General features: G+C 41.4%; 1 protein-coding gene and 1 long non-coding RNA gene across 12 annotated transcripts in view; both read right to left on the bottom strand.

The window, feature by feature from the left end:
• Positions 1-23,824, bottom strand: part of KLHL13 (kelch like family member 13) — a 207,315-nt gene that overhangs the window by 65,998 nt on the left and 117,493 nt on the right. Inside the window, exons 1-2 of one of the 11 annotated variants that reach the window (XM_040468012.1) lie at positions 17,768-17,857; positions 15,976-16,041 (exon numbers count right to left, since the gene is read on the bottom strand). The exons of 6 other annotated variants lie outside the window; for them this stretch is intronic. In XM_040468012.1, the coding sequence (XP_040323946.1) occupies positions 15,976-16,041; positions 17,768-17,808 (107 nt within the window). In that variant the 5' untranslated portion in view covers positions 17,809-17,857. Of the gene's footprint in view, positions 1-4,036; positions 4,272-4,678; positions 5,112-15,252; positions 15,277-15,975; positions 16,042-17,767; positions 17,858-23,824 lie in introns of those variants that run through there. 4 more of the 11 variants (XM_040468020.1, XM_040468011.1, XM_040468014.1 and 1 more) reach the window with 4 other exon arrangements.
• On the bottom strand, positions 19,899-22,661 carry LOC121025465 (uncharacterized). The gene is made up of 3 exons (XR_005788052.1): positions 22,355-22,661; positions 21,677-22,237; positions 19,899-21,436 (listed from the first exon to the last, which is right to left on the bottom strand). It is a non-coding gene; the product is annotated as an uncharacterized LOC121025465 (long non-coding RNA).

Here is a 23,824-nt window from a genome sequence, read left to right on the forward strand (position 1 = left end):
CACCCTCCAACACACACCCACCCTCACTCACCCACCCCCGCCCTCGCTCGCCCCGCCGGCGCGGGGGGGGGGCCCCCCCCCCCGACAATCTTAGGGAACAGAAAAGATGTCAAATTTAGAAAATGCCTAGTTTTATTTGATCTCTTTTTTGAATCACCCATAAACAAGGGATACTTCTCTAGGATGCACCATCTTTTCCCAGGAAATCCAGATACTGAATTTTAATGATGAAATGACAGAAAGCAGTTGCTGTAAAATACTGTGCTATTGATATTTACTACAAACTCCATTTTACATATTAAACAAAGTAATTGTAAACAGGAAGCTAACCGAATGCAAGTGCATTAGCTAACGGGGGACAAGTCTAATTTACTAAACTCCTTCTATGCTCACTGCCTTTTAGCCTGAGAAAGGTGAAATTCGAAGGAAAACATCTCACAGCGTCTGCCTTGCTAGAATTCACTGTTACATTGCACTGGTTAATTCCTACCCATTGTCTTCCTCTTTTTGCCACACGGTTATTATCCAAAGTTACTGCTTGTGAAAAAAAAACATGAAAGGATTGCTAATGCTAATCCGTTCTATCTCAGTGTGCCCTTAGAAACTAACAATACGTTAACCCTAGAACATTAGCCTGAAGGAATCATTTGCTGTTTTAAAACAATGAATACCAAAATACCAGAAAGCTACTTAGATGTGACTGCCCTTTCAGCTTTATTAATTTAGGCAAAAGGACAGGTTAATTTATATGGTGCACACCTGTCAGGAGCGCAGTCTTTACTAATTCAGTTTACCCTGACCAGGAGATCCTCCCTCAGGCTAAGGCTGAACTTCAACCTACTGTTGAACAGAGGGTAACACAAACACGTCACTCAGATTTCCATCAAGACGGTCCCTTCAGAGAATCCCATTCCACGTGGATGGCACACCACCCTGCAAGGGTGCAAAATGGAAGCTGAAGGAAGACCAGATCTACCCAGTTAAAGACGAAGTATTTGGTAACCAAGCTACCTGAAGGCCAAAGGATTTTTTTTTCCCTAAATCTTTTGTCTTCAAGGTACCACTCCACTATTCCCGAAGCATACGATAATAGAGTGCGGAGAGCGCTTTATGCTATGGAAGAAACCATTTTCTTTAATGTCGTCATAAACGTTGTCCTTATCATCAATCAACCTGAAAAATATGGAGAGCTTGCAACTCTCAGTCAGGCTCTCAAGACGGGGAAAGAAGACCCACTTGGGTTTGAAATCCACAAGGGAAGAACTGCCTTTCTGCGCAGTGTTTGCAGTAACTGAAGTGTTGTCTCTTGTACCTTTCACCAGCGTGCCAGCACCGCCCTACCTACGGCACCAACACAGGAGCTCTAGCTGAGGGGCACCTATACCAGGTTGAGAACGAGCCCACAAGGAGCCTTGACAGTTTTTCCATGCTTGCTCAATTACTACAGCACATTTTGACTACAACCGAAAATATTTTTCTTGAAATCTCAGTCTAGGAAAAACTACCCACATCTTCCACGAAAACCACGTCACGTGTATCTGACAAATCACAGTAAATAATGCGAAAACACTACAAACCAATACTGCCCAAGCAAACGTATAAAAGGATGTTTCTCGTCACTGTCCAGAACTCTATATCCAAGATAATATTTTAAATGTTTATACGTGAGCTTGTAGACAAATTATAAAATATCGCAATTGACCCGAAAGTCGGAATTAAACTGTTCCATCATAGGGCAAAGGCTTTAGACTCAAAGACACCACTAACCATTTAACCTGTGTCTGCCGGCTCAGCAACTGTGAGAGCAAATATAATGTTTCTTGACTCAGTGTTTTAACTTAGTCTTTATAATTTTTGAGAGCAAAAATTATGCTCAACTTAAGTATCCTTGTGTGTGAAGTGTCGTGGAATAGTTACAACATGTTACCCATGATATTTTTATTTCTGGCCAAGCAAGACAATGAACTCCAACCTAAAACAGTCAAAAACTAAGCAATGTATTTACAAGCCCAACGTAACCTCCCCACGCTAGTCTTTTCCTATATTTAACATTTTCCCTGTGTACATTTACATAATATTTTAAAGCCTGTGTTAATTTATTTATAAAGAAAAATAAGTTAAGGCCAATTTAATAATATAGACTGTCACAATGTCAAAACAGTGTAACCCAACGCCAGCCCTTCAAGTATATTTGTCCATTCTACCTCTGTGCCACTACCAAGAATCAACATCAACATGCAAAGCTCTGTGGAATTTTCTAGCTTCTGCCATCTATATCAAGTCATTCATATCATCAGGTCAAAGAGGTGACTGCTTAAAAGGAAGAAAGGGATTCATTCAAGATGTTTCACTAGGCTGTATCTGAGCCTGTGGCTAGTATGAATTAATACAATATAAAAAAAATTTTTAACCGTCTCTAAAAATTGGAAAACCAGCTGCAATTTGGATCTTCTGTATAGTAAAATATAGTAGGAAGATAAGACTCATTATTAGCCATTATTTATTGTACCCCACTGATTTTAAGTTTTGGGGCGTGTATGCTTTGTTTTGTTTTCACAATTAAGTTGCTTTTGGTAAATCTTTGCTCATTTCTCACCAGCCAAGATTCATAAAGTCAACAGGCACATCTCATTTTCTCAAATTATTTGAAGGAGCTCCATTAACTCAGCACCTCCACTAACTGGTGCTTTTGACACATTCAGCTTTTGAGAAACAAGTAGAACCAATCTCCCCCCCACCCCTTTTTTCTTACAAATATAAAGTTTTAACTTTACAGGAAGAGTAAAATTAACAGACAGAGAAAATCACCTGAAGCACCTCTAAGGAAGGACATAAAAAATTATCTGAAAACGACACGATGACAGGATTTCACTCTGAAACGTGCTGATTTTTCAGCGCTTTCTAGGGAAAGATGCGTTTGGACTGAGAAGATGAGCACCCTTCCTCGGCAGCTGAAATCCTTTCAAAGAACCAGAGAAGATACCACTGTGCATCTGAACCTGGCAGAAAAAAAACCTAAGTAACAGAATGGCACCTCACCGGCTTTCTAAACACACAATTAACCTAAAGCAGGAAGAATTTTTCACATCTTTCCTACTGAAAGATATTTTCAAGGAAACACAGTTGAAACAGCCTTGCACTCATAAGCCCTTTTCGTACCAATATTAAAAAAAAAAAAAAAAAAAGGGTCTACCTTTCCCTTATTCCTTCCTCCACCGAAAGGAAAAAAAGAAGCTTCACAGACAATATTTCAAAAGGATATTTTATTACATCTCCTGGATTTTGTTTCTAAGGCAACAGTTTGCAAATTAAAAAAAATAAGATTTTGAAAAATTCTAGCAAGACTTCCCAATATGTTTTAGTATATATTTACTTAAAATAAATTTCTAAAATAGGCATTTGTAGAACATACTTTGCAACTCCATGTAGATATGTAGCTATTCATAGAACCGTAACTTGCACAAATTTGAACTTACACTTCTAAACTTGAATTATACAACCGGGAAAGATATAAACACCAAACTTATTAATATTCATACACAACGCAAGAATAAAAGTCCGGATTAAAAGACCCATTTTCTGATCAATGCGTTAACTCCGAATGTTTCAGATTCATCAAAAAAAAAAAAAAAATTATAGGACACATTTCCCTATTTAACACCACACCAACATCAACCACAAAAGAAGTCATCTAAGTGTTTCAGATATACAAAAATTCAGCAAAAAATCCAACCAGTGTAAAAGATCAAAGTTTATCCTCATGCAATTCCTTAGGTATACCTTTAGACTTTTTTACATCAGTAATTCGATCACCATTAAGCACGTTAAATGAAAATAAACAAACTCCTAGCACAACAAACCGAAGGTAAGACGTGGGCATGCCAATATATTTAATGATAAGCAAGCTTGAGGTTTTTGATCTTGTGGGTTTTGGGATGTCGCTGCTTGGGATTTTTACCCCCCCCCCTTTTTTTTTTGCCACAAGGTTGATCCACGAATGAAAGCCCACTTTAATATCCTCTTTTCTCTCACTTACATGTATGCTGGAGAAAGTGGAGTTGACCTGGATGTTTTAAGCACAGGAACTGGGAATTTCCAGATAGCAGGAGAGCCCGTTTTCCATTTCAATGGCATGTTGTCACTACGGTACTACAATAACAGTAAACAGCGTTTCCATGACAGAGTACCAACTAGGATTTCCATTCCACACAGCCCCGACACGGCAGCGGCAGCCGCCGAGAACAAGCCAACGATCCTGCCAGTGCCCTGAAACCGACGCTTCCAATCTGTAAAATAGGGCTGCAAGGTACCTCCTTTAAATCCTCCTGTCCCCTAAAGCAAGATGATGATTCTATCGTTCTAACTCAACAATAGTGCCACCTCGTTAGGAAAGCGTTGACTGCAGTATATATATATTTTTTTAAGACTGCACTGTGCATACCACACAATGCAGCTTTATTTAATAAAAGCGGCTGGGGTTTTCTTTCTTTTTCTTTCTGTCTCTCTCTCTCTCTCTCTCTCTCTCTCTCTCTTTTTTTAAGCTTGCAACACCATTGTTCTACCTTAACAGGGATACTGCAGCCCTGTACTATATTCTGCACCTATTAACCTGATTTCTGACCAATAGTAGCAGGAAAAAAAAAACAGAAGGGTTTCACAGGAAAATGAAACAACATACCTACTCAGAATACACTTGTCATCCTCTGAACATTCTTCTTTTGAGCTGCAACAATACAAATGGGATATAAACCTCAGCATAGCCTTAGGCCACAGCTAATAGAGATCAGTGACTAAATTCGGCAGCCTGCTTTCCTCCTGTGCGAGCTCTGGCCACACAATACAAGAATGCCATTATGGGAAAAGCCCGTTTAAAAACTGCCAGTCTCTCTGTTTTCCAGTTAGAAGAAGGCAAAATGTAAGAACAAATATAAACTGCTGCAGAACTCTGCCCGCTCTTCTAGTGGCTTCTGATTCAAGTTGCTCTCCTTTGCCTATTCTTATTTCCAAGCCGGGATGAGCAAAATCGCATACAGTGACAACATGCTGTGGTAACACGAATACCACTCTGTCTTCTGCAGCAGAGCACAGAGTAGCGTGCTCTTAATAGCAGTCCTCAGAGGGACGCTATCAACAATCTAATTCAAGGCTGCCCTCCCCTTCTTCTCTCCCCTACGTCCCCTCGCGCTCACCCCCCCTCTCGCCTCCTCCCCCACCCCCAAAGAGCTCACAAATTGCCTAGAGGAGAGACCAATGCTGCCGGCCAAGCAGGTGTCCAGCAGGGACGTTCCAAAGCTCAGCGGCGGGTCCGGTAACCTCTAGGGGTTAGTGACTGACAAGGAGATTGAAAAATTCAAGCTGCTGTCAAAGGCAACTGGAGGTATTTCGCGAAAGCAGTGGCAAGTAGACGTTTCATCTATATTGCTTTAAAACACTGCCAGAAAATAGCATCCTCGTAAGTGCCCTGAAAGTGACGGGGGCGGGAGGGGGGGGGGCGTTGTTTTAAGTTTCTCTTTCAAGCACCCAACTCACAAATTTTCTACACGATTCTGAGACGTGAACATAGGACAGACGGGTATTATGCTGAACTCTTTATTTACAGGCTGAAGAATTTTACAATTTCACCCCTGATGTAGGCAAGTCGCCATCACTCAACATCTACCTATATAACCAGAATTATCTGCCTTCGCCAATGCAAGCTTAGGAAAAGCAGACTGCCCTTGACGCGGAAGCCACCAAAAAAATCACTGCAGTGACAAAGAGCTCATATTTCTTTTCAAGTTTGTATGCAAACAATAAACTTCTGCTCCTAACTTAAGTAGCTGGCTTTCGGATACTCTTTCCAAATTATTCCTAGTTTTAATTGAAAAGATTGAGACGTGGTCCCTTAAGAGGCTTTCTTATCTGTATTCAAAAAAGGCACAGATGAATGTGACCAGAGGAAGCAACTACTTTGCAAACTTCCAAAATACAGAATTTAATGTACCAGAAATACAGTGTGCAATGAGCTAAGGTAATCACAACTAACCGTCCTTTAAGATCCACATCAATATTCAGGCCCAAAGTATTTTCCTATGAAAGCCAACCATACATGTACATTCAGTATATACACACACCACAAGCAAACATACATATATGGAGAGAAAGCTTCTTGTGAAATCCTGACCAGTAATGCACAAATGCTATCAAATAGTAAGGAGATGTCAGCCATCACTAACTCACAAATAATTTTTAATCCAATCTATCCTACACAAACACCCCCAAACACCCAGGCAAACAACTGAAAAAGTTAAATTATATTTCTCTTTTTAGTGCCCACACACAAAACTGTCTCATAGAAATCTTCAGAGGAATCTGAGAAAGGAGTATTTATAAATACCCTAATGAGCAAAGTACATGTAAAAGGTTAAAAACAAAAAGCACCACTAATGCAAATAAACCATAGTCAATATTTTACATTAGAAGGCTTTGTGTAAAAACTCTGAAGAGTTATGGGACAAAAAGTTTCCGGGTACAACAATCAGGAGTGGCAACTTGTTGGAAACCCCAAGAATAAAATACACACACACACACACACACACACACACACACCCATCAAGCAAGTTTGGAATGTTCCAATCCAAAAAGGTGAAGCATTCTCAAACATTTACAAATATAAAACACAAAACAGCTACACAAACTAGCTGTAGGTAGCAAGGAGGGGACGTTTTAGAAAGGAAGCTCAACCACTTTCCAGCTTATGAAAATCTTACAAAACAGTAACTGCAAATAGAACTTCTGAGAACAAAGACCCCCGCCCCCCGCCAAACCTATATAAAAACATGGTTAGTGAAGCGTTTCGAGCGGTCTGTAAAGTGCACTCAACATTTATGAGGGGGAAATAGGGTGAATGTATAGTTTTCCAAGTCTCCAAACAGGTGAAGATGACTTTATTGCAAAGGTTCTGCAGTTATTAGCTTTCTGTGAACAATCAACTTATTCAAAAAAAGCAACATAATCTTTGTCTAACCTCAGGTCCCACAGAAATCAACCAGCACCAACAAATCATCTATGTCAATTTCCAACCTAGATTTCTCTTAAAGTTTAGAACCTGTTCTTGTGGACCTCTGACAATTGTAATATTTGCTCAAAGTGAAAAGAAAATAAGACTGCTCCCTCCACACCACCCTCGGTGCTTATAAAGACCCCAAACCCTAAAAGCTTACATCTGATGGTGACCATTTATTTCTGTTCAGTTTTTCTGCTTTAATAAATTGCTAGGAGTCATTTGTAATTATCTCTCATGAGCAAGCAACTCATATGCCAAAGGCTTTAAAAAGAATTCCTTTAAGCATAAATATAGTCCATGAAATACGCTTTACGCTATTAATTTGGTTAACATCATTCTTCGTACACTGTTTAGAAATAAACTTCAGCCAGGTAAAATCACCCCAATTGCAAATTAGTAGAGTCCAAATGAATCAGATTTTACTACCCTGACGGTGACTCCAGTAGCCAACTATCGAGTGTAATTACCATTACATTCTGGAACTGAAAATGTTTTCACCTACAGAGTGAAAGGGAGCAAATGATTAAGTGTGGGTTTTAAATATAATTTTACGCAGGCTCAGTGTCCCACTACTTTAATACTTAGGCTGGGAAATGTCAAAAACCCTCATTGACTTCATAGGAAACAGTGATTTCATTTATGGAACATTTGGTTTCTACTATGGACCCCACCACGCAAAAGAGACAAGATAGAAAGACAACATACGCAAATGCTCGTCAAAGCATTTTAGGAACATTAATGAATCACTTAAAAATACCTGTGAAGTGCATATTTCAGAGATGTCATAAACAAAGGACAATGTGGGGACTTGGCCAAGGCCACAAAAAGTGTCATTCTTGGCCAAATCTTGCAACATGGAATTCTTTTAGAATTCTTACACATCACCTTGCTCAGTACCCTCTTTGTACAGATGAAGAACTGAGGCCCAGAGATGTTAACCTGCCCAATGTTCCATCTGCTGGTCTAAGACTCCCACTCTAGAATCCATTTGCAAAATCTTCACTGCAGAAGGTGTTTAAATAGGAGGAGGGAGAAAAAAGTAAATAAAAATTAAGCCAGTCATAGTATGGAAGAGAAGTGAAATACCCAGGAAGGGGTGTATTTTTTTTTTTCTAAACATCAATGTTTCTAAATAATTTTATAGGACAGTTTAACTACTGGCTGACCGTTAAAGTCCTTTACCGCCATCACCCCACTCGATGAATTGACTATGATGTTGCATTATCTGACCTCTCTCTCCATATTTTCCTGATATTCCCTAAGAACTGACCTACCTCTTCCTTGCAAGTTTTGGTTAATCCTGTGGTAGGTACAACTAGAGACTGATAGCATTAACCACAGTTTGTGTGAGCAGGCGCCGTGTAAGCTTCTCTTCGATCCTGACAGTGTCTCCTCGGACTAATCTGGGATATCCACATTATTTGCATTGCTCAGATCGGACCATAGATTAAGCCAAATCGTGTGTTCTGTTCTGTTCTACCAATCAGTAAGAGTATTTGGAAGGTGACCAAGTAGAAAATGTTAAACCTTTTAGAGCACACAAAAAAATGGACTTCCGCACAACAGAGCAAAAATCTTAAAACATTCAGGGCGCCTTATTATAGAAAATGGAACCGTTCACAGGAATGGCCACATATACGTGTGTGTGCGCGCGTATGGGTGTTGTGTGTACCTCCTTGAGTTGTTTCAGGAAACTGAATATCAAATGCATTATTTTTTTTTTTTTTTACTAGATACTCAGATATGTAGCCTTGCTAAAATCAAAACAGAAAATCCCAGATGTTTCTCAAAGGTTGACTATGTTGGAAAGTCGTGAGTAACTTCATCTTTTAGAAGTACCTTCTCACATGTCAATTTCCTTAACAGAGCTGGGTGGATCCTTACAGTCCCGCAAAGGATTTACACCTATGACTATGTCTGGGATTAATATAGTAGCTATCCCCTTTCTCACAATACAAACAAGCACAAAAACACAATTGTCGTGCCAGCACACATGCATACATATGCGTGCGTGTATGCACGCATGTGCATACACACAATTCCTCCCCACTGGCAGGAGTAAAGTGTAGGCAAGCACTCTTCCCGTCTTTGACATGTTCAAAAGAGAAGGATACTGAGTTTTGGGGGAAGGAGGCACAGAACAGCCATAAGTGGGGATGGTAAGCCGGCAAGCCAGGAAACAACAGGAAAAGGGACAAAAGGAGAGGACAAAAAGGGCGAGGAGGGGAATGGCTGGACGGAAGGGATGTGGCAACTTTTATACTTGGGGGTCCAGTGAATGAGGTTATGGGACTAAGACAGGAGTTGGGGTAGGACAGCAAATACAGAGGGACTGAGCAGGTGACAAGGAAGGTCCAATTGCTGGGGACCCAAGGGCCCACAGGTTCTGACTATCCTTACTCTCTAAAAAAAAAGGATTAGCACTGAATGGGAAATTTGGAAGTTCTTGCCCTTTCTTCCATCTTGTGTTTTCTGTAGTCTCTAGATTCTAGTAAAATCTGTAAGTCTAGTAAACTCTGTAAGTTTTTTTTTCTCCCCCTTGGCTACCCCTGAGTGCCTCATTCATAGATGATTCCCAAATCCACACGCCCAAGTAGGTCTTTGCACATCCATGACATGCGCAAACGAAATCGATCCTTAAGTATTCCCCCCTATTAACAACTGCCTCAAACCCCAAACCAAAGTGTTTGTATCATGTGTGGTGGTGGTAGACAAAAAAACCTTTTTAAATCACATACCTGATTTTGCATTCTAATTTTCAAAGTGTTTGAAAAAGGCAGTTTAGAGAGGCATTTTATTTATCGCCATCAGATAGAGATAATGTGTCTAGTGGCCATGCTTTAGTGCACCCTATGTCCCCACTGTGCGACTTCATCTGCCTGAGACACCCTCCCTGCTCCTCCCTCAAGGAGTCCCCAAATCTTTGTATCTTCCTAACTGAGCACTGCTCCGGGCACACAGGAAAGCACTCAGTAAATATTTGTCGGGTAAACTGAAAGAGAAGTTTACAAGCAGAGGGGTGATGTAATAAGAATTCTGTTCTGGGGCACCTGGGTGGCTCAGTCGGTTCAGCGTCCGACTTCAGCTCAGGTCACGATCTCACAGCTTATGGGTTCGAGCCCCGCGTCGGGCTCTGTGCTGACAGCTCAGGGCCTGGAGCCTGCTTTGGATTCTGTGTCTCCCTCTCTCTCTGCTCCTCCCCCGCTTGCACTCTGTCTCTCTCTCTGTCTCTCAAAAATAAGCATTTCTAAAAATTAAAAAAAAAAACAAAAAAGAATTGTGTATCAAAGCCAGGATATATCCTGGAAGGATTTGTAAATCTTGACTCTGCTCTAAAAGCAGAGTTCAGGTAAAAAGAATATTCACCTGTTAATCTGATAATTTTAGGCTATGAATTCCTTAAAATGAAAAAAATTAGATATATACATTATCTTGTTAAAAATAAGTATATGCTGAAGAAAATCACCCAGAATACATGCTTTTTAAAAATGAAATAAATGCATCACTTATGATGTCTGCTCTCATCTCAAATAATGATAATTTATCTGTTGTCTCCCAGCAAATTCCTAAGTATCTCTTAAATTATAAATAAAACAGCCAAACCATCATTAGATTTTTCTGATGTGTTTGTACATTAAACCTGAAGACTTATCACAAAAAAAGCCATTAAAAATGTACAGTGTTGGGGCACCTGGCTGGCTCAGTTGGTGGAGCATGTGAGTCTTGATCTCAGGGGAGTGAATTCAGGCCCCACGTTGAACGTAGACCTTCCTTAAAAAAATGAAAAATAAAAACAAATACACAGTGCTACTGAAAGGAAAGTTAAGAATATGGCTCTCCTAGGGGCACCTAGGTGGCTCAGTTGGTTAAGCATCTGACTCTTGATCGTCTCAGGTCATGATCTCACAGTTCATAGGTTCAAGCCCCACATCGGACTCTGCAAAATAAATGAATAAACTTAAAAAAAGCATATGGATTTCCTGGGGTGTCTGGCTGGCTCAGTCAATAGAGCATGAAACTCTGGATCTCGGGGTTGTGAGTTTGAGGCCCGCGTTGGGTGTAGAGATTACTTAAAAATAAAAACCTTAAAACAAACAAACAAGGGGCGCCTGGGTGGCGCAGTCGGTTAAGCCTCCGACTTCGGCCAGGTCACGATCTCGCGGTCCGTGAGTTCGAGCCCCGCGTCAGGCTCTGGGCTGATGGCTCAGAGCCTGGAGCCTGTTTCCGATTCTGCGTCTCCCTCTCTCTCTGCCCCTCCCCCGTTCATGCTCTGTCTCTCTCTGTCCCAAAAATAAATAAACGTTGAAAAACAAACAAACAAACAAACAAAAAGACTATGGCTCTCCTGGCTAAAAAATACGTTCATATAAAGCTTTTCAAATAGTTTCACTACTTCTATTTTAATTTGGCATCAAATATAGAAGCAAAACCATAAAAGTTGCATGAAAACAAAAGAATAAGCAATATTACAATCTTTTTATAAACCCTGAACTATTTTTTATTAAAAAAAATTTTTTTTTAACGTTTATTCATTTTTGAGAGACAGAGAGAGAGAGAGAGCATGGGTGGAGGAGGGGCAGAGTGAGAGGGAGACATAGAATCCGAAACAGGCTCCAGGCTCTGAGCTGTCAGTACAGAGCCCAACGTGGGGCTCAAACCCACTAACTGCAAGATCATGACCTGAGCGAAAGTTGGGACGCTTAATCGACTGAGCCACCCAGATGCCCCTATAAATCCTGAACTATTTTAATGAGAATAAATACTTCCTAATAATGTTTATCTATGACGGTCGAAAAACTTTTTTTAATTTTTAAATTAAAAAAAAAAATTTTTAATGTTTATTGTTTATTTTTGAGAGAGAGAGAGAGAGAGTGCAAGTAGGGGAGGGGCAGAGAGAGAAGGAGACACAGAATCCAAAGCAGGCTCTAGGCTCTGAGCTGTGAGCACAGAGCCTGACGTGGGACCTGAACTCATGAACTGTGAGATCATGACGTGAGTTGAAGTCAGATGCTTAATTGACTGAACCACCCAGGCTCCCCAAACTTATTTTAAGTTTATTTATTTTTGAGTGAGTGAGAGAGAGAGAGAGAGAGAGAGAGGATAAGCAGGGGAGGAACAGAGAGAGGGAGACTGAGGATATGATGTAGGCTCCATGCTGCCAGCATAGAGCCCGATGCAGGGCTCAAACTCACAAACCATGAGATCATGACCTAAGCCAAAGTCGGATGCTTAACCGACTGAGTCACCCCGGCACCACAAAAAACTTTTCAATAATAAGCACATCATATATACCCAATCTCAAAAGGCATGTTAGTTAAGGAAAGTCAACATTTGCTTATATTCTACATTCTTTCAGCCATGACTATGCTTTTATAAAACTCCGAGTTACTGAAAGGCCTTTACAGTAACGTATGACATTTTCCTCAACATTCCAATTAAAATTAGTGAAATCATGCTACTATTTAAAAAATGATACTTATTTCCTTTTACCCAAAGAGTTATTACCACATGCACATCTGCACCATAAATGTTATAGCTAAAAAATGAGATCTAGAAGTAAACTCTTTCATGGAAAGCCAATCGTAAGGACTCATTAAGATCATACAATACTACTTAAAATTTCCACGAAAAGGGGCCCTTTATGTTCAACTAGTTTAATTTTATGTTGAGCATTTCCTGGGCCTAACTATTACAATTTCAAATTTCCTAGGAATATACATCTATAGAAACTACTATTGACTAAATATTAAAGGCTGTAACCAGACACGAAGGAGAAAATCTTAAATTCCAAAAAAAAGACTCAATGTCAGACTCGAACCTTGTGACCTGTTGCCATAACATGGGGCTCGAAAGTCTTCATAAAGATATATAGTTTATAGTCATGCTATTTGCCTCCTATGATGGTATCCAAGAAATTCAGCAACCAGTTCAATACCTCTGTTTTCTGAACTATTTTCAGATCCTTCTCATTTTCTAATTTAGAATTCTTCTCTTGGGTGATCTTACGTTAGAAAGATTTTATTCTTAGGGAAAGAAGGCGGGTATATCTTACCTTGAAAGATAACAAATATGTGGTGGTAAGTCTAAATTACAGAAGCAAGACAAAAAGCGTGCAATTTAAAACTGTCATGCCTCAAAACGTACTTAGCAATTAATTCAGTGAAAATTCTATGATGTCAGACATCATTAACTCATGTTCTATAAAGAGCTCACGTGTTACGAACTAACCACAACACAGTTTCAAAGTTATGTCTAACTTCGTTACTTGGATGCAATGGTTGTCCAGTGGGGGGAAGATCCAGTAGATCTCATGTTCTATCACTAACCAAAGTAAATGCAATTTTGATATGAGGAAGCAAAAAACATATTTCAGGTGCGCCTGGGTGGCTCAGTCGGTTGAGTGTCCGCCTTCGGCTCAGGTCACGATCTCACGGTTCGTGGGTTCCAGCCCCGCATCGGGCTCTGTGCCGACAGCTCAGAGCCTGGAGCCTGCTTCGGATTCTGTGTGTGTGTGTCTCTCTCTCTCTGCCCCTTCTCCACTCATGCTCTGTCTCTCTCTCTCTCTCAAAAATAAATAAACATTAAAAAATATTTTAAACAAAAAACATACCTCATCTTCTACGTTGACCCTAGATTTAAGCTAGATGCAATTTATTTTTATTTCTTTTATTTTTTTTATTTTTTTTTCTTTTTTCTTTTATTTTTTAAAGTTTATTTATTTAAGCAATCTCTACACCCAACGTGGGGCTTGAACTCACGACCCCGAGATCAAGAGTCACACGCTCTTCATACTGAGCCAGCCTGGTGCCCCCTAACCTAGACGGGGCGTGGGCTTCGTGACTGCCTTTCTAAGTCTGTCTGCTCCAGCCAGTAAATTCAGAACCACTCCATGTCTTCAAAATAAAATACACGCTTCATTTTTATTTTTTTGTTTACTTATTTCTGACCGAGAGAGAGAGAGAACATGTGGGGGGAGAGGGGCAGAGGGAGAAGGAGACAGAAGATCCAAAGCGGGCTCTGCGCTGAGAGAGGAGAGCCTGACGTGGGGCTGTAACTCACAAGCTGTGAGTTCATGACCTAAACCGACTGAGCCAGCCAGGCGCCTCTCAAATATAGGTTTTAAACAACCAGTTACTTCTCGTGGGATTCTGAAGCTACAGAACATTTGAGTGAAATACTATCTTCCAATTAGCTAGCATTTACTTATTCATTCATTCCTTATTCAGCTGGATCTAAGTCACAGACATCGTTGAGCCTTTTTATGAGTCTTCTAGCACCAGGTCTGGACGTGTTATTGAAATTTCCTATGATGTTGTTCGGTCAGTAAATGAAAATATTTCTGTTTGGGAATTTCCAGAGTTAATCATTTTTCGAGATTCAGATCTGCAAAGCACAGAAACCTATACCCCAAAAAGGGCAAAGAGGCAGCAAGACCGAGCTTAATCGGACCCTCCCAACAGGGAACAAGCCCTAGCAAATTAATTAGGACCATGTTTCCACATTTGCTGACTACACTGCATTTGTTTTCACCGAGGCCTCCTTCCTCTATTAGCCATTACCGACGGTGCAAGATTGACTCCTTGAACTTCACAAATACCAAAATCAATCAACTCACTATGCCGAGCCCAAAGCCTATAAATTAGAGGTGCCTGCTGAATTAGTTCAATCACCAGTAAGTACTAAGAACTTACGACTTTGCTGGATGTTACAAGTATACAAAAGAACTCATGTTCTCCGGCCACGATCTAATCAGGCAGTCTGCACAGTCACTGGGCCAACTCTTCAAATCTCAAAACTTAATTTTTCACCTTCCGACAGCAACCTTTTTGCCTCCTGACTGTCTTCAAGTCTAAAATGGACACAAATCTTTCAAAAACACCTCCCAGTCGACATAATACACAGGGGCTAGTGCGAGAATGCCTCGGGTGGAGACACATACAGACTTTGACACGAAGCATGGATGCTACCAAAGAAAGGTGGCTCTTTTCTTTACACGCCGATACGCAGAGCACAGGAAAAGTCCTATACCTTGAAGGCAGGTGTTCGCAAACTTTGGTATGGCCTAAGAATCACCTGGGGTGAATATTTTCTGTAGAAGTCTGCAGGTGGGGCCTAGCACTCTGCATTTTATACAAGTGACCCAGTTGATTTTCCTGCCTGGTCCACCGCCCGTGAAGAAACATTGCTTTAGAGTCAAGGTTGCTCACCCCCCACCGGAGATAGCCCCAGCTACGGCGAGGCTGTTTTCCCTCTGGGTCGCCGGCCTTCCCCAGCATATCAGCGTGGGCTGCTCACCACTGCTTGCCAGTCTGCACCGTCCACGGCCATTATCTTGCCCCTCCCGCACTCGAGATCCTTCCAGGTCTGGGTGAGTCTGAAAGCAAGGTCTCCAGCTGGCTGAGAGATAGGCACAGAGGCAGACCGACAGACATACGCAGAGTGGGGGCTGTGAAGTCCCAGCAATTAGGAAACAAAGGTAGTCTAAATTACACATTGTCCAATAGCACGTGAAAGTGAAAAATTTGTTTCAAACCTTTTTGATCAGGAAGGATGGAGAAGGACACGGCCGTGGGCACCTGTGGTCTGGTTGTGGTCTCCCACTGACTAGCTTTGTGACTTGCCATAGTACCCTCCCTGATCTGTAAAATAGGGAAGGGGCCCCTTTGTCCCATTCACGGCAATCTTATGAAAACCAACTGAACTTGTGTTTGGGAAAGCCCATTTGAAAATGCAGAGCACAATAGATGGTGTGTGGTATTTTTGTAACAGGATAATTTATCATTTTTTTTCAGCTTCATAAACACATTAACCTAGACATTATTCCACGTTGCCTTGATGACCGAATGTCTTCTAGTATCTCAGGGTCTTTTTTATACAAATAAATTCTCACTGGCAAAAAGGTAGAGGAAAATGCAGACCCTTGGACATACCCCGAAGTTGATTTTTTGAATATATCCTTGAAATCGGCTTGTTTTAAAGACAACTGCCTCCGTCTCCTGAAAGTGGAGTGCAAAAAAAAAAAAAAAAAAAAAAAAAAAAAAATCTGGTTAATTGTGGCTTTACTGTATTTAGTTCCAATTTTTCAAAGCATGCTCTGCAGAATATATATTTTAGCTGCAAATTAATAAACCATGTTCATAAATCCTGAACAGTCAATACCACTCAGAACAACTTGTAAATATGTAAGTTCACTTAAAAAAAGAAAAAAACAACTTAACAAGAAAGCCATAAGATTCTATTTGTTTTTAGAAGCCCTCTTAATGTTTCAGAAAGTCTGGAATGAAGACTGACGTTAAATGCAACATCTATTGGCAGCTGATCTGAAAGACTAAACTGGCAAAATCGGGACAGAAGGAAAGGCTTTTCCAGTCAATATATACCCGGCCTTGGAATGCTTTGTCATTTTCTAGTTTTTGAAGCTTAGAGTTCAGTTCTTTGCTGATCCACTGTTGTGCCATAAAAACCTGAGAGCAAATGACACACATTACAAGCTTTCAGGGAACAGATGGTTAATGTTCTTCTAGGTGCGTTTACTACCAATTTTCTTATTGTCATACTGCTCATAATTAATAAAAACACACAAACAGAGGCACCGGTCTCCTTAACCGGAAGATTTGGGTTTTGTGAACTCTCCTGTATCTCACTCCTCCGGGCTAATATAAAAGACAACGATGAACAGACAAGACTTCTGGTACTGCCCGAGGAACGCAGCTCTCAAAATAGAGACCTACTACGGAGCACTGCGGTATAGGCTGACACCAGTCAACTTTCTGAGAAAGTGTAGGAGCAGCTAACGCCACATTTCATGCATTCACCTTTATTACGTTTCATGTTGCAATTAGCTTACGGAGAGTGACCGCTGCTAAGCGTTACCCTTATCTAACTTTGTCTTCAAAATAAACAGTTCGGGCTCCTTTCTGGGTCATCTCACAAGCACTATTCAAGTCACAACTCAATCAAAGTCAGAGTCTAATAGTACCGTCAGAAAGACCTTGGCAGAGACCTTATCCAAAATGTTATCCTCAAGCTAAGGACTTCTTATGTAAAGGTAGGTAGCAAGTCTTTTATTTATTTTATTTGGAGCCATGAATTCAAAACAGCATCTCTTTAACGGCAATACTATTTCAAAGTCCACTTTTAAAACGCTATACGCATAAAAATTATTTTGCAATCATAAAAAGCTACAATGGGTTGAATTAATATTTGCCATGTTTTAGCATTAAGCCTCACCACGCAAATAGCAATTACATTATTTTTTACTTACAAATACATTAACGTATCTTTAAATACAGCTTATTTTATATTCCTATTAATATTATTCCTTTCCTTTGTGTATTTAAGAAGAATCTGGTGTGCCACCTTCTGGTAACTGAGGGAAATTATGTATCTCTACACAAGTCACTATTCTTTATTTTAACTTTAAAAATATATATATATATGTATTTCTTAACCTGTATTACATTTAAGCTTCAGATATATATACAAATCTATACCACAGTCTGAAAGAAAATAAAATCTCCTTAGTGACTTAAAAAAAAAAAAATCAAGCTTTCTCCATGCTTCCTATGATTTTTGCATGGTTACCAATATGTCTCCTGAATTCTACAATACATATAAAATTGCTTTTTGTACACCGTTTCACAGCCACGTATGAAAACAACAGGCTTGCTATTGTAATGAAGAAGTAACAGCAGTAAATAAAGGAAAAGAAAGGTCTCTTACCAATAAGCCCATTTTTCTCTCAAGGTTTGAACTCTCATCATTTGTCATGTTCTTGTGGATCCCTCTCTCATCAAATTCTCTGGAGTTTTAAAGTTGAGAGCTGGGAGGCACGGCTAGGCTCTGCTACACAGTAGCGCACCCCAGTGTATCTGCCTGGTATAACACTTCAGTTGCAGCTCCCAAAGGCAGAAACAGCCTTTTTATATATTCAAAAACCTATGCACTGAACACCTTCCATTGGTAGGAAATTGTAGCCGGCGTGGCTGAACTATTTTTATTTCTTATCTTAAGGACGGATCAGATTCGGGGATCAGAGCCACAGGAACCTCGAGCTTAGTTCCAGTTAATTGAACGGGAACAAAGTGCCGGGCTTTAGAGCAGAGGTGGGATGAGACAAATACCAACACCGGGAGATCTGACGTAGGAGAAAACACGTTTGCCTGAAAGTAACCTTCTTTTTTCAAGGGTCGCTGCCCTGTTCTTTGTCATGTTACCTTAAATCTTCGTTCTCTGTAACCCTTCCCTCTCCCGTGCCTCTAGTAGCCAGGCATGAAGTCCTAGCCTTTATTCTTTGTCGATTTCACAGGTGTCTAGTCCCTAGTGTTTGTTTTTGTTCTTGTTTATGTTTTTTTTAGCAAATGAGCTACTTCCAAAAATACACATAACTGATCTCTCTGCATCACCCATGTTCGATCTGTCAATCACATTGCTTCTAGGTGACTCTCTTCAAAGACGGCTATACGTGATGTAAATTAAACGTTCAACACACGGTTTAGTCAACAAATATTTGTTAAGGATTTGCTACATATGTGGTGGGTACTCCGCTAGGTGATATGGATATAAAGGTGAACAGGGAACAATCCCCTGCTCTCAGGGAGCTCTTAGTTGAGTGAGGGAAACAGACGTGCACTCTGACAGCACAAAATATGGCATAAAAGCTTTAGTCGTACATGCCTACGATTCTACAGAGGAACAATAAAAATCAGGCTGCGACTGGGGTCGAAGGATGAGGTATTATTCCCCAGGTAGACTCCAGAAGACGCAGTCTGTGCAGACACACAGAGATTTAAAGGAGTACGACATGTTGGAAGGGTCAAGAAAGTCTTCAATATTACTGGCGGGTGTTTAGGTACACAGTGTTGAGGGGAGTAGATTTTAACATATAAGGAAATCACATGTGAGTGAAATGGTGTGGATTTCATCCTATGAGCTATGAGAAGCCAGTTGTTGAATGCGTGGATCACTCAAGGAATTAATCAAGCGACGATGCTCAGCACTAAGAACTCATTACGGGGGCGTCTGAGTGGCTCACTTGGTTGAGCGTCCGACTTCGGCTCAGGTCATGATCTCACGGTTGGCGGGTTTGAGCCCCGCGTCGGGCTCTGTGCTGACAGCTCAGAGCCTGGAGCCTGCTTCAGATTTCGTGTCTCCCTCTCTCTGCCCCTCCCCCACTCACACTCTGTCTCTCAAAAATGAATAAATGTTAAAAAAATTTTTAATAAAAAAAAAGGACTCATTATGAGCTGACCAACCCACTCCTGAACTCCACCAACTGCCCATTCTCTGTCTCGTAGGCTTGTTTTGTTCTGTCTCCCTTTGCTTCAGAGGCCCCCCTAAGTGAAATCTCTTCCCCTCTCCACTTTTCTGAACTCAACTCATCCTTCTAGATCCAGCTCAAATTCCATTCTTTTCTGTGATGTCTCCCATGGTAATTTGAGTCTCCAGTTTTGAAATGTTCCTCCGTTACACGGACCATGCATTCCTCCTAAAGTTTAGCGCACAATGTTCGAAAACCCTCTTCGATTCTTTGCCTATAAAGCCAAACAAGATGGCGCGGAGAGGACACTAAGGCAAGTCAGAGCCTGATGGTAAGTGGCCGAGGAAAGCACACCTCCCCATTCTTCACAGTACACACTCCTCTCAATAACTTCCTTTACTACTCTCAAGCCTGAGAGGAAAGGGCATGAAATGTGCACAGAACTTTATCTGCACTGGGCAGCGACTCGGCATTACTAGGTAACAATGTGGGTTGCACACATCACAACTCCTGCCGGAAAATTCCAGAGAATTGATGAGAAAGGGATACCAACAGAATAGCTTAATTATAGAGCTGTGATCTTTGGTGGGGGTGGGGGGGGGAAGAGCTGTGAGGGAGGCTTGGGGGGGGCCATGCTTGTGTTTTACTACTTGTGGTAAACCGAGATAATTCACCTGAAGGTCCATACAATAAAACAGAATTCACGAAGACCACAGAAAGAGATGGGAGAGATGGGAAAAGCGAGGGCAGGGGATTGGATCTAGAAGGTTTAGCCTCTCATGAAGTTTTATGGGAGAAAATCCAAGTGTAAGAAGGGGGTATGGTTAAAGAAGGGGGTAATAGTATGAGCTGGAAGATTAATCTAGGGCAAGAAGCTTTACCAGAGAAACATGTCCTGGGGTGTAAATATTTAGTGTCCTCTCCCTGTGGAACCACACCCCATCATGCACAGTGTCAAATACTCAGACAAGCTTTCGTTGATGTTGGCATTTAGCCTTCAGCTTGGTCTCATCCTCTTTATGTGTGCATAATCTCTTAGATTTATGCAATGATGCAAAAACCATGGTGCTTTCTTTTATGTAGACAATAAAAAAAATCTTTTCATCTTATTCAACCATTCTATGTTAGAGGGTTAAGAGGGCTCTGCCAAGAATTTCAAAAAGCAGTTAATACTTAAAAATATTCTTTCGATCAGTTAAAAATGTCCCAGATAAAAGCTGTCTGCACCTTCTTTCTTGTTTCTTGAGTGCAAAAACTGACCACTTTCCTTTCCATTAACTTATAAGGAAAAAATTCAAATACGGGGGGAAAAAAACCAGAGAATGTGATTTTGGATAGGTGCCACACTTTTCTCAAGAATTCTCCACAACGGGGCAGTACTTAGGGGACATAAAAATGATTTAATCCACTAGGTCCTCGGAAGAATGCTTTTAAACCATGTATCAATGGTACCGCAGACTTGAAAACAAAGAGAAAACAAACCAGACCGTTTCCTCATTTAATTTTGTGGAAAACAGAACAATTGCCAGAGTGTGTCCCTCAAGCCTGGCGGAAAAAAGGCAATAATCGTTTTTCTATTATAGTTTAAACTGGAATAGGTATTTTTTTTTTCCAACTTCACAGGCACGTTCACGTGTGCTAGTTCACGTAGAAGAGGGGAACGGAGAGGAATCACCACGTCCTGCTAGGACACAGTAAGTCTCTTATGTTATTAGCGATTTTGATGACAGGGTCTGTATTCACCTAGTATAAACAATTCACTTACGTTCCATTTAAAATAGCATCGTCGTGTGATCGCATCCATAGCTGTTAAGATGGCTCAGAGCAGGAGGCCTGAGTGGCTTACCGAGTTTTCTGTCGTGCAGAAAGGTCCTCGGGCGACAGACTTGGAAAACCAGTGATCTAAAGAAGGGTCGGTCAGGGGTACTCATGTTGGGAGTAACTACTCATACTCCTCCAGCCCGGAAGGTCACATTTCGGGTGAATGACCAGTGGCACAGGTGGGGTCAAAAGGGAAGAAAAGCCTTTTCCTGGTACTAATAACTCTACCTGTACTGTCACAGGATTAGGAAGAAAAGAAGAGTAGAAGGCCCGTTTCGTAACTTCCCATTCCCACTTGAATGAATCATAACCTTTTTTTTTTTTTTTAAATTTTTTTTTTCAACGTTTTATTTATTTTTGGGACAGAGAGAGACAGAGCATGAACGGGGGAGGGGCAGAGAGAGAGGGAGACACAGAATCGGAAACAGGCTCCAGGCTCTGAGCCATCAGCCCAGAGCCCGATGCGGGGCTCGAACTCACGGACCGCGAGATCGTGACCTGGCTGAAGTCGGACGCTTAACCGACTGCGCCACCCAGGCGCCCCTCATAACCTTTTTATACAGCCTTAAAATGTAAGGAAGTGCTGTGCCACAAACGACGGAGGGTAGTTCAGGAGTAATTCAAATTGCCTAACAGATCGTAAATCATTCAAGGTTGACTGTGAAATATACCGACTCGTATTTTACTGGCCCAAGTCTTAAATCCCTTACCATCGCGGACTTACTGTGAGAATCTAACGTGGGCGAAGATATACGTGACAAGACCACTGGGAAGAAGGAAATGTGATCACGTTGGTGCAGAAACAGGGAACTAAGCTGACTGACGCCCCATAGGCAGCAGGGCCGACACAGGGAGTTAATGAGGAAGTAAGCATATTCCTGTGCTTTTCGACCCAGCCTTCCCATCCAGATACCCCGTCAAGTATTTTACTTGTCTTAAATGTCGGGTGGTAGCCTTAGCTGGCAGGATTCCCAATAAAAAAAAAATTTACTGGACCTTTTAAGAGTCTCATTTTTCCTTTTTCCCTGGACTCTGAGGGAGGCAAGGCAGGTGTTAATATTCCCATTTTAGTGAAGAAACAGAGTTATTAAATGACGACTCAAGTGACACAGCTGCTGAGAGAACTGGGAAACAAGAATCCAGGTCCCCTGACACCTAATTTGGTGTCTGTTAGCTTCCTCTGTATTGTATGAATATTTATTTTAGGGAACCCCCCCCCCCCCCCACACACACCAATATGACTCCTAAACACCGCCACGGAGTTCCTTTATGAGGAAGGAAGGAAGAGGCCGGAGGAAAAGAGGCACGGGTCATGGGAGATACAGGACGATCTCTGATTCAGGTTGCAGAATCGTCAGCCTATACCTATGCCAGAAATACCTTCCCAGTGGCAATTCTCAGAGCTCCCTTTTTATCACTCGATTAGCACTTCTTGGCACAGATCTCCAATGGGCCATACTCCCTCATGCCTCAGTAGTTTCTCCTATGATGTTCTCTCCACTTGGAATGCCCTGCTCTCCTTGTCTACCAAGCAAATTTCTAGTCATACTCAAGTGTTCGAGCTTATCTCCTTCCATGAACAACACCCCCACCCCCCATCCCTTAGCAGACTCCGTTGCTAGGTTTTCTAACCCCCCACGACACCTTGAATATTATAGGTCCTGTCACTTTGGATTGTAACTGTTTCTATAAACTCTAAACTAGACTGTATACTCCTGAGGGCTGCGTTTGGGTCCTCCTTATGTTTTTATTTCTCCATCCCAGTGCCTGTCACACAGTAGTCCAGTTAGTTGTAGGAGGCAACTGGGGTGAAATCAAGTTGGCGGAGGTAAGCTCTCTCTTCCAAGACTAAGCAGTTTTCGGGTGATAATGAAATGAGAAATCGTCAAAGGGCCTCATCCTTCCTGAACGAAGATGTGAAGCGTGAGAAATAAACGAAAGACCACCACTGCAAATCCTCTACCTAAATACCTAAATGACTCTTGGTGTCCGTGTGATCGACCCTGTGTGTGCCTAGCATGGTGCCCACAACAGCAGGTATAGAACAACTTTATGATGGACGGAGGGAGGGGTGGATGGCTCAGTAAGCGACTCCTGACCTAAACTGAGCAAAGGAAACGCGTAGCTACAATAAGGAAGGGAGTCGCCAATCATCGTTTGTCAAGGTCAAGACAGGACTGGTAAAACTAAAAACCGAAGAAATGCACTTCATTGGTTTATCACCTAGGCCAGAACACTGAAATACGAAACAGCATCTCCTAAAACCAAGAATTTCTACAGACTACTCATTGGAAAGGATAAAAACCATATTCTTTGGCTTATGAGGTCTTCTTTTTTTTTTTTTTTTAATTTTTTTTCAACGTTTTTTATTTATTTTTGGGACAGAGAGAGACAGAGCATGAACGGGCGAGGGGCAGAGAGAGAGGGAGACACAGAATCGGAAACAGGCTCCAGGCTCTGAGCCATCAGCCTCGAGCCCGACGCGGGGCTCGAACTCACGGACCGCGAGATCGTGACCTGGCTGAAGTCGGACGCTTAACCGACTGCGTCACCCAGGCGCCCCTATGAGGTCTTCTTAAATTATCGCAACCAGTGCTGATGAAAAGGGGAGCCACGAAGTCCAATTTTGACAATAACTGCTCCACTAGACTGAGCAAAAAAATAAAACTGAATTCAACCAAGCAAGTCACTTCACATCA

This window comes from Herpailurus yagouaroundi, unplaced genomic scaffold (assembly GCF_014898765.1).
Source record: "Herpailurus yagouaroundi ecotype Mexico unplaced genomic scaffold, PumYag 67641, whole genome shotgun sequence".
Classification (NCBI taxonomy): Eukaryota; Metazoa; Chordata; class Mammalia; order Carnivora; family Felidae; genus Herpailurus; species Herpailurus yagouaroundi.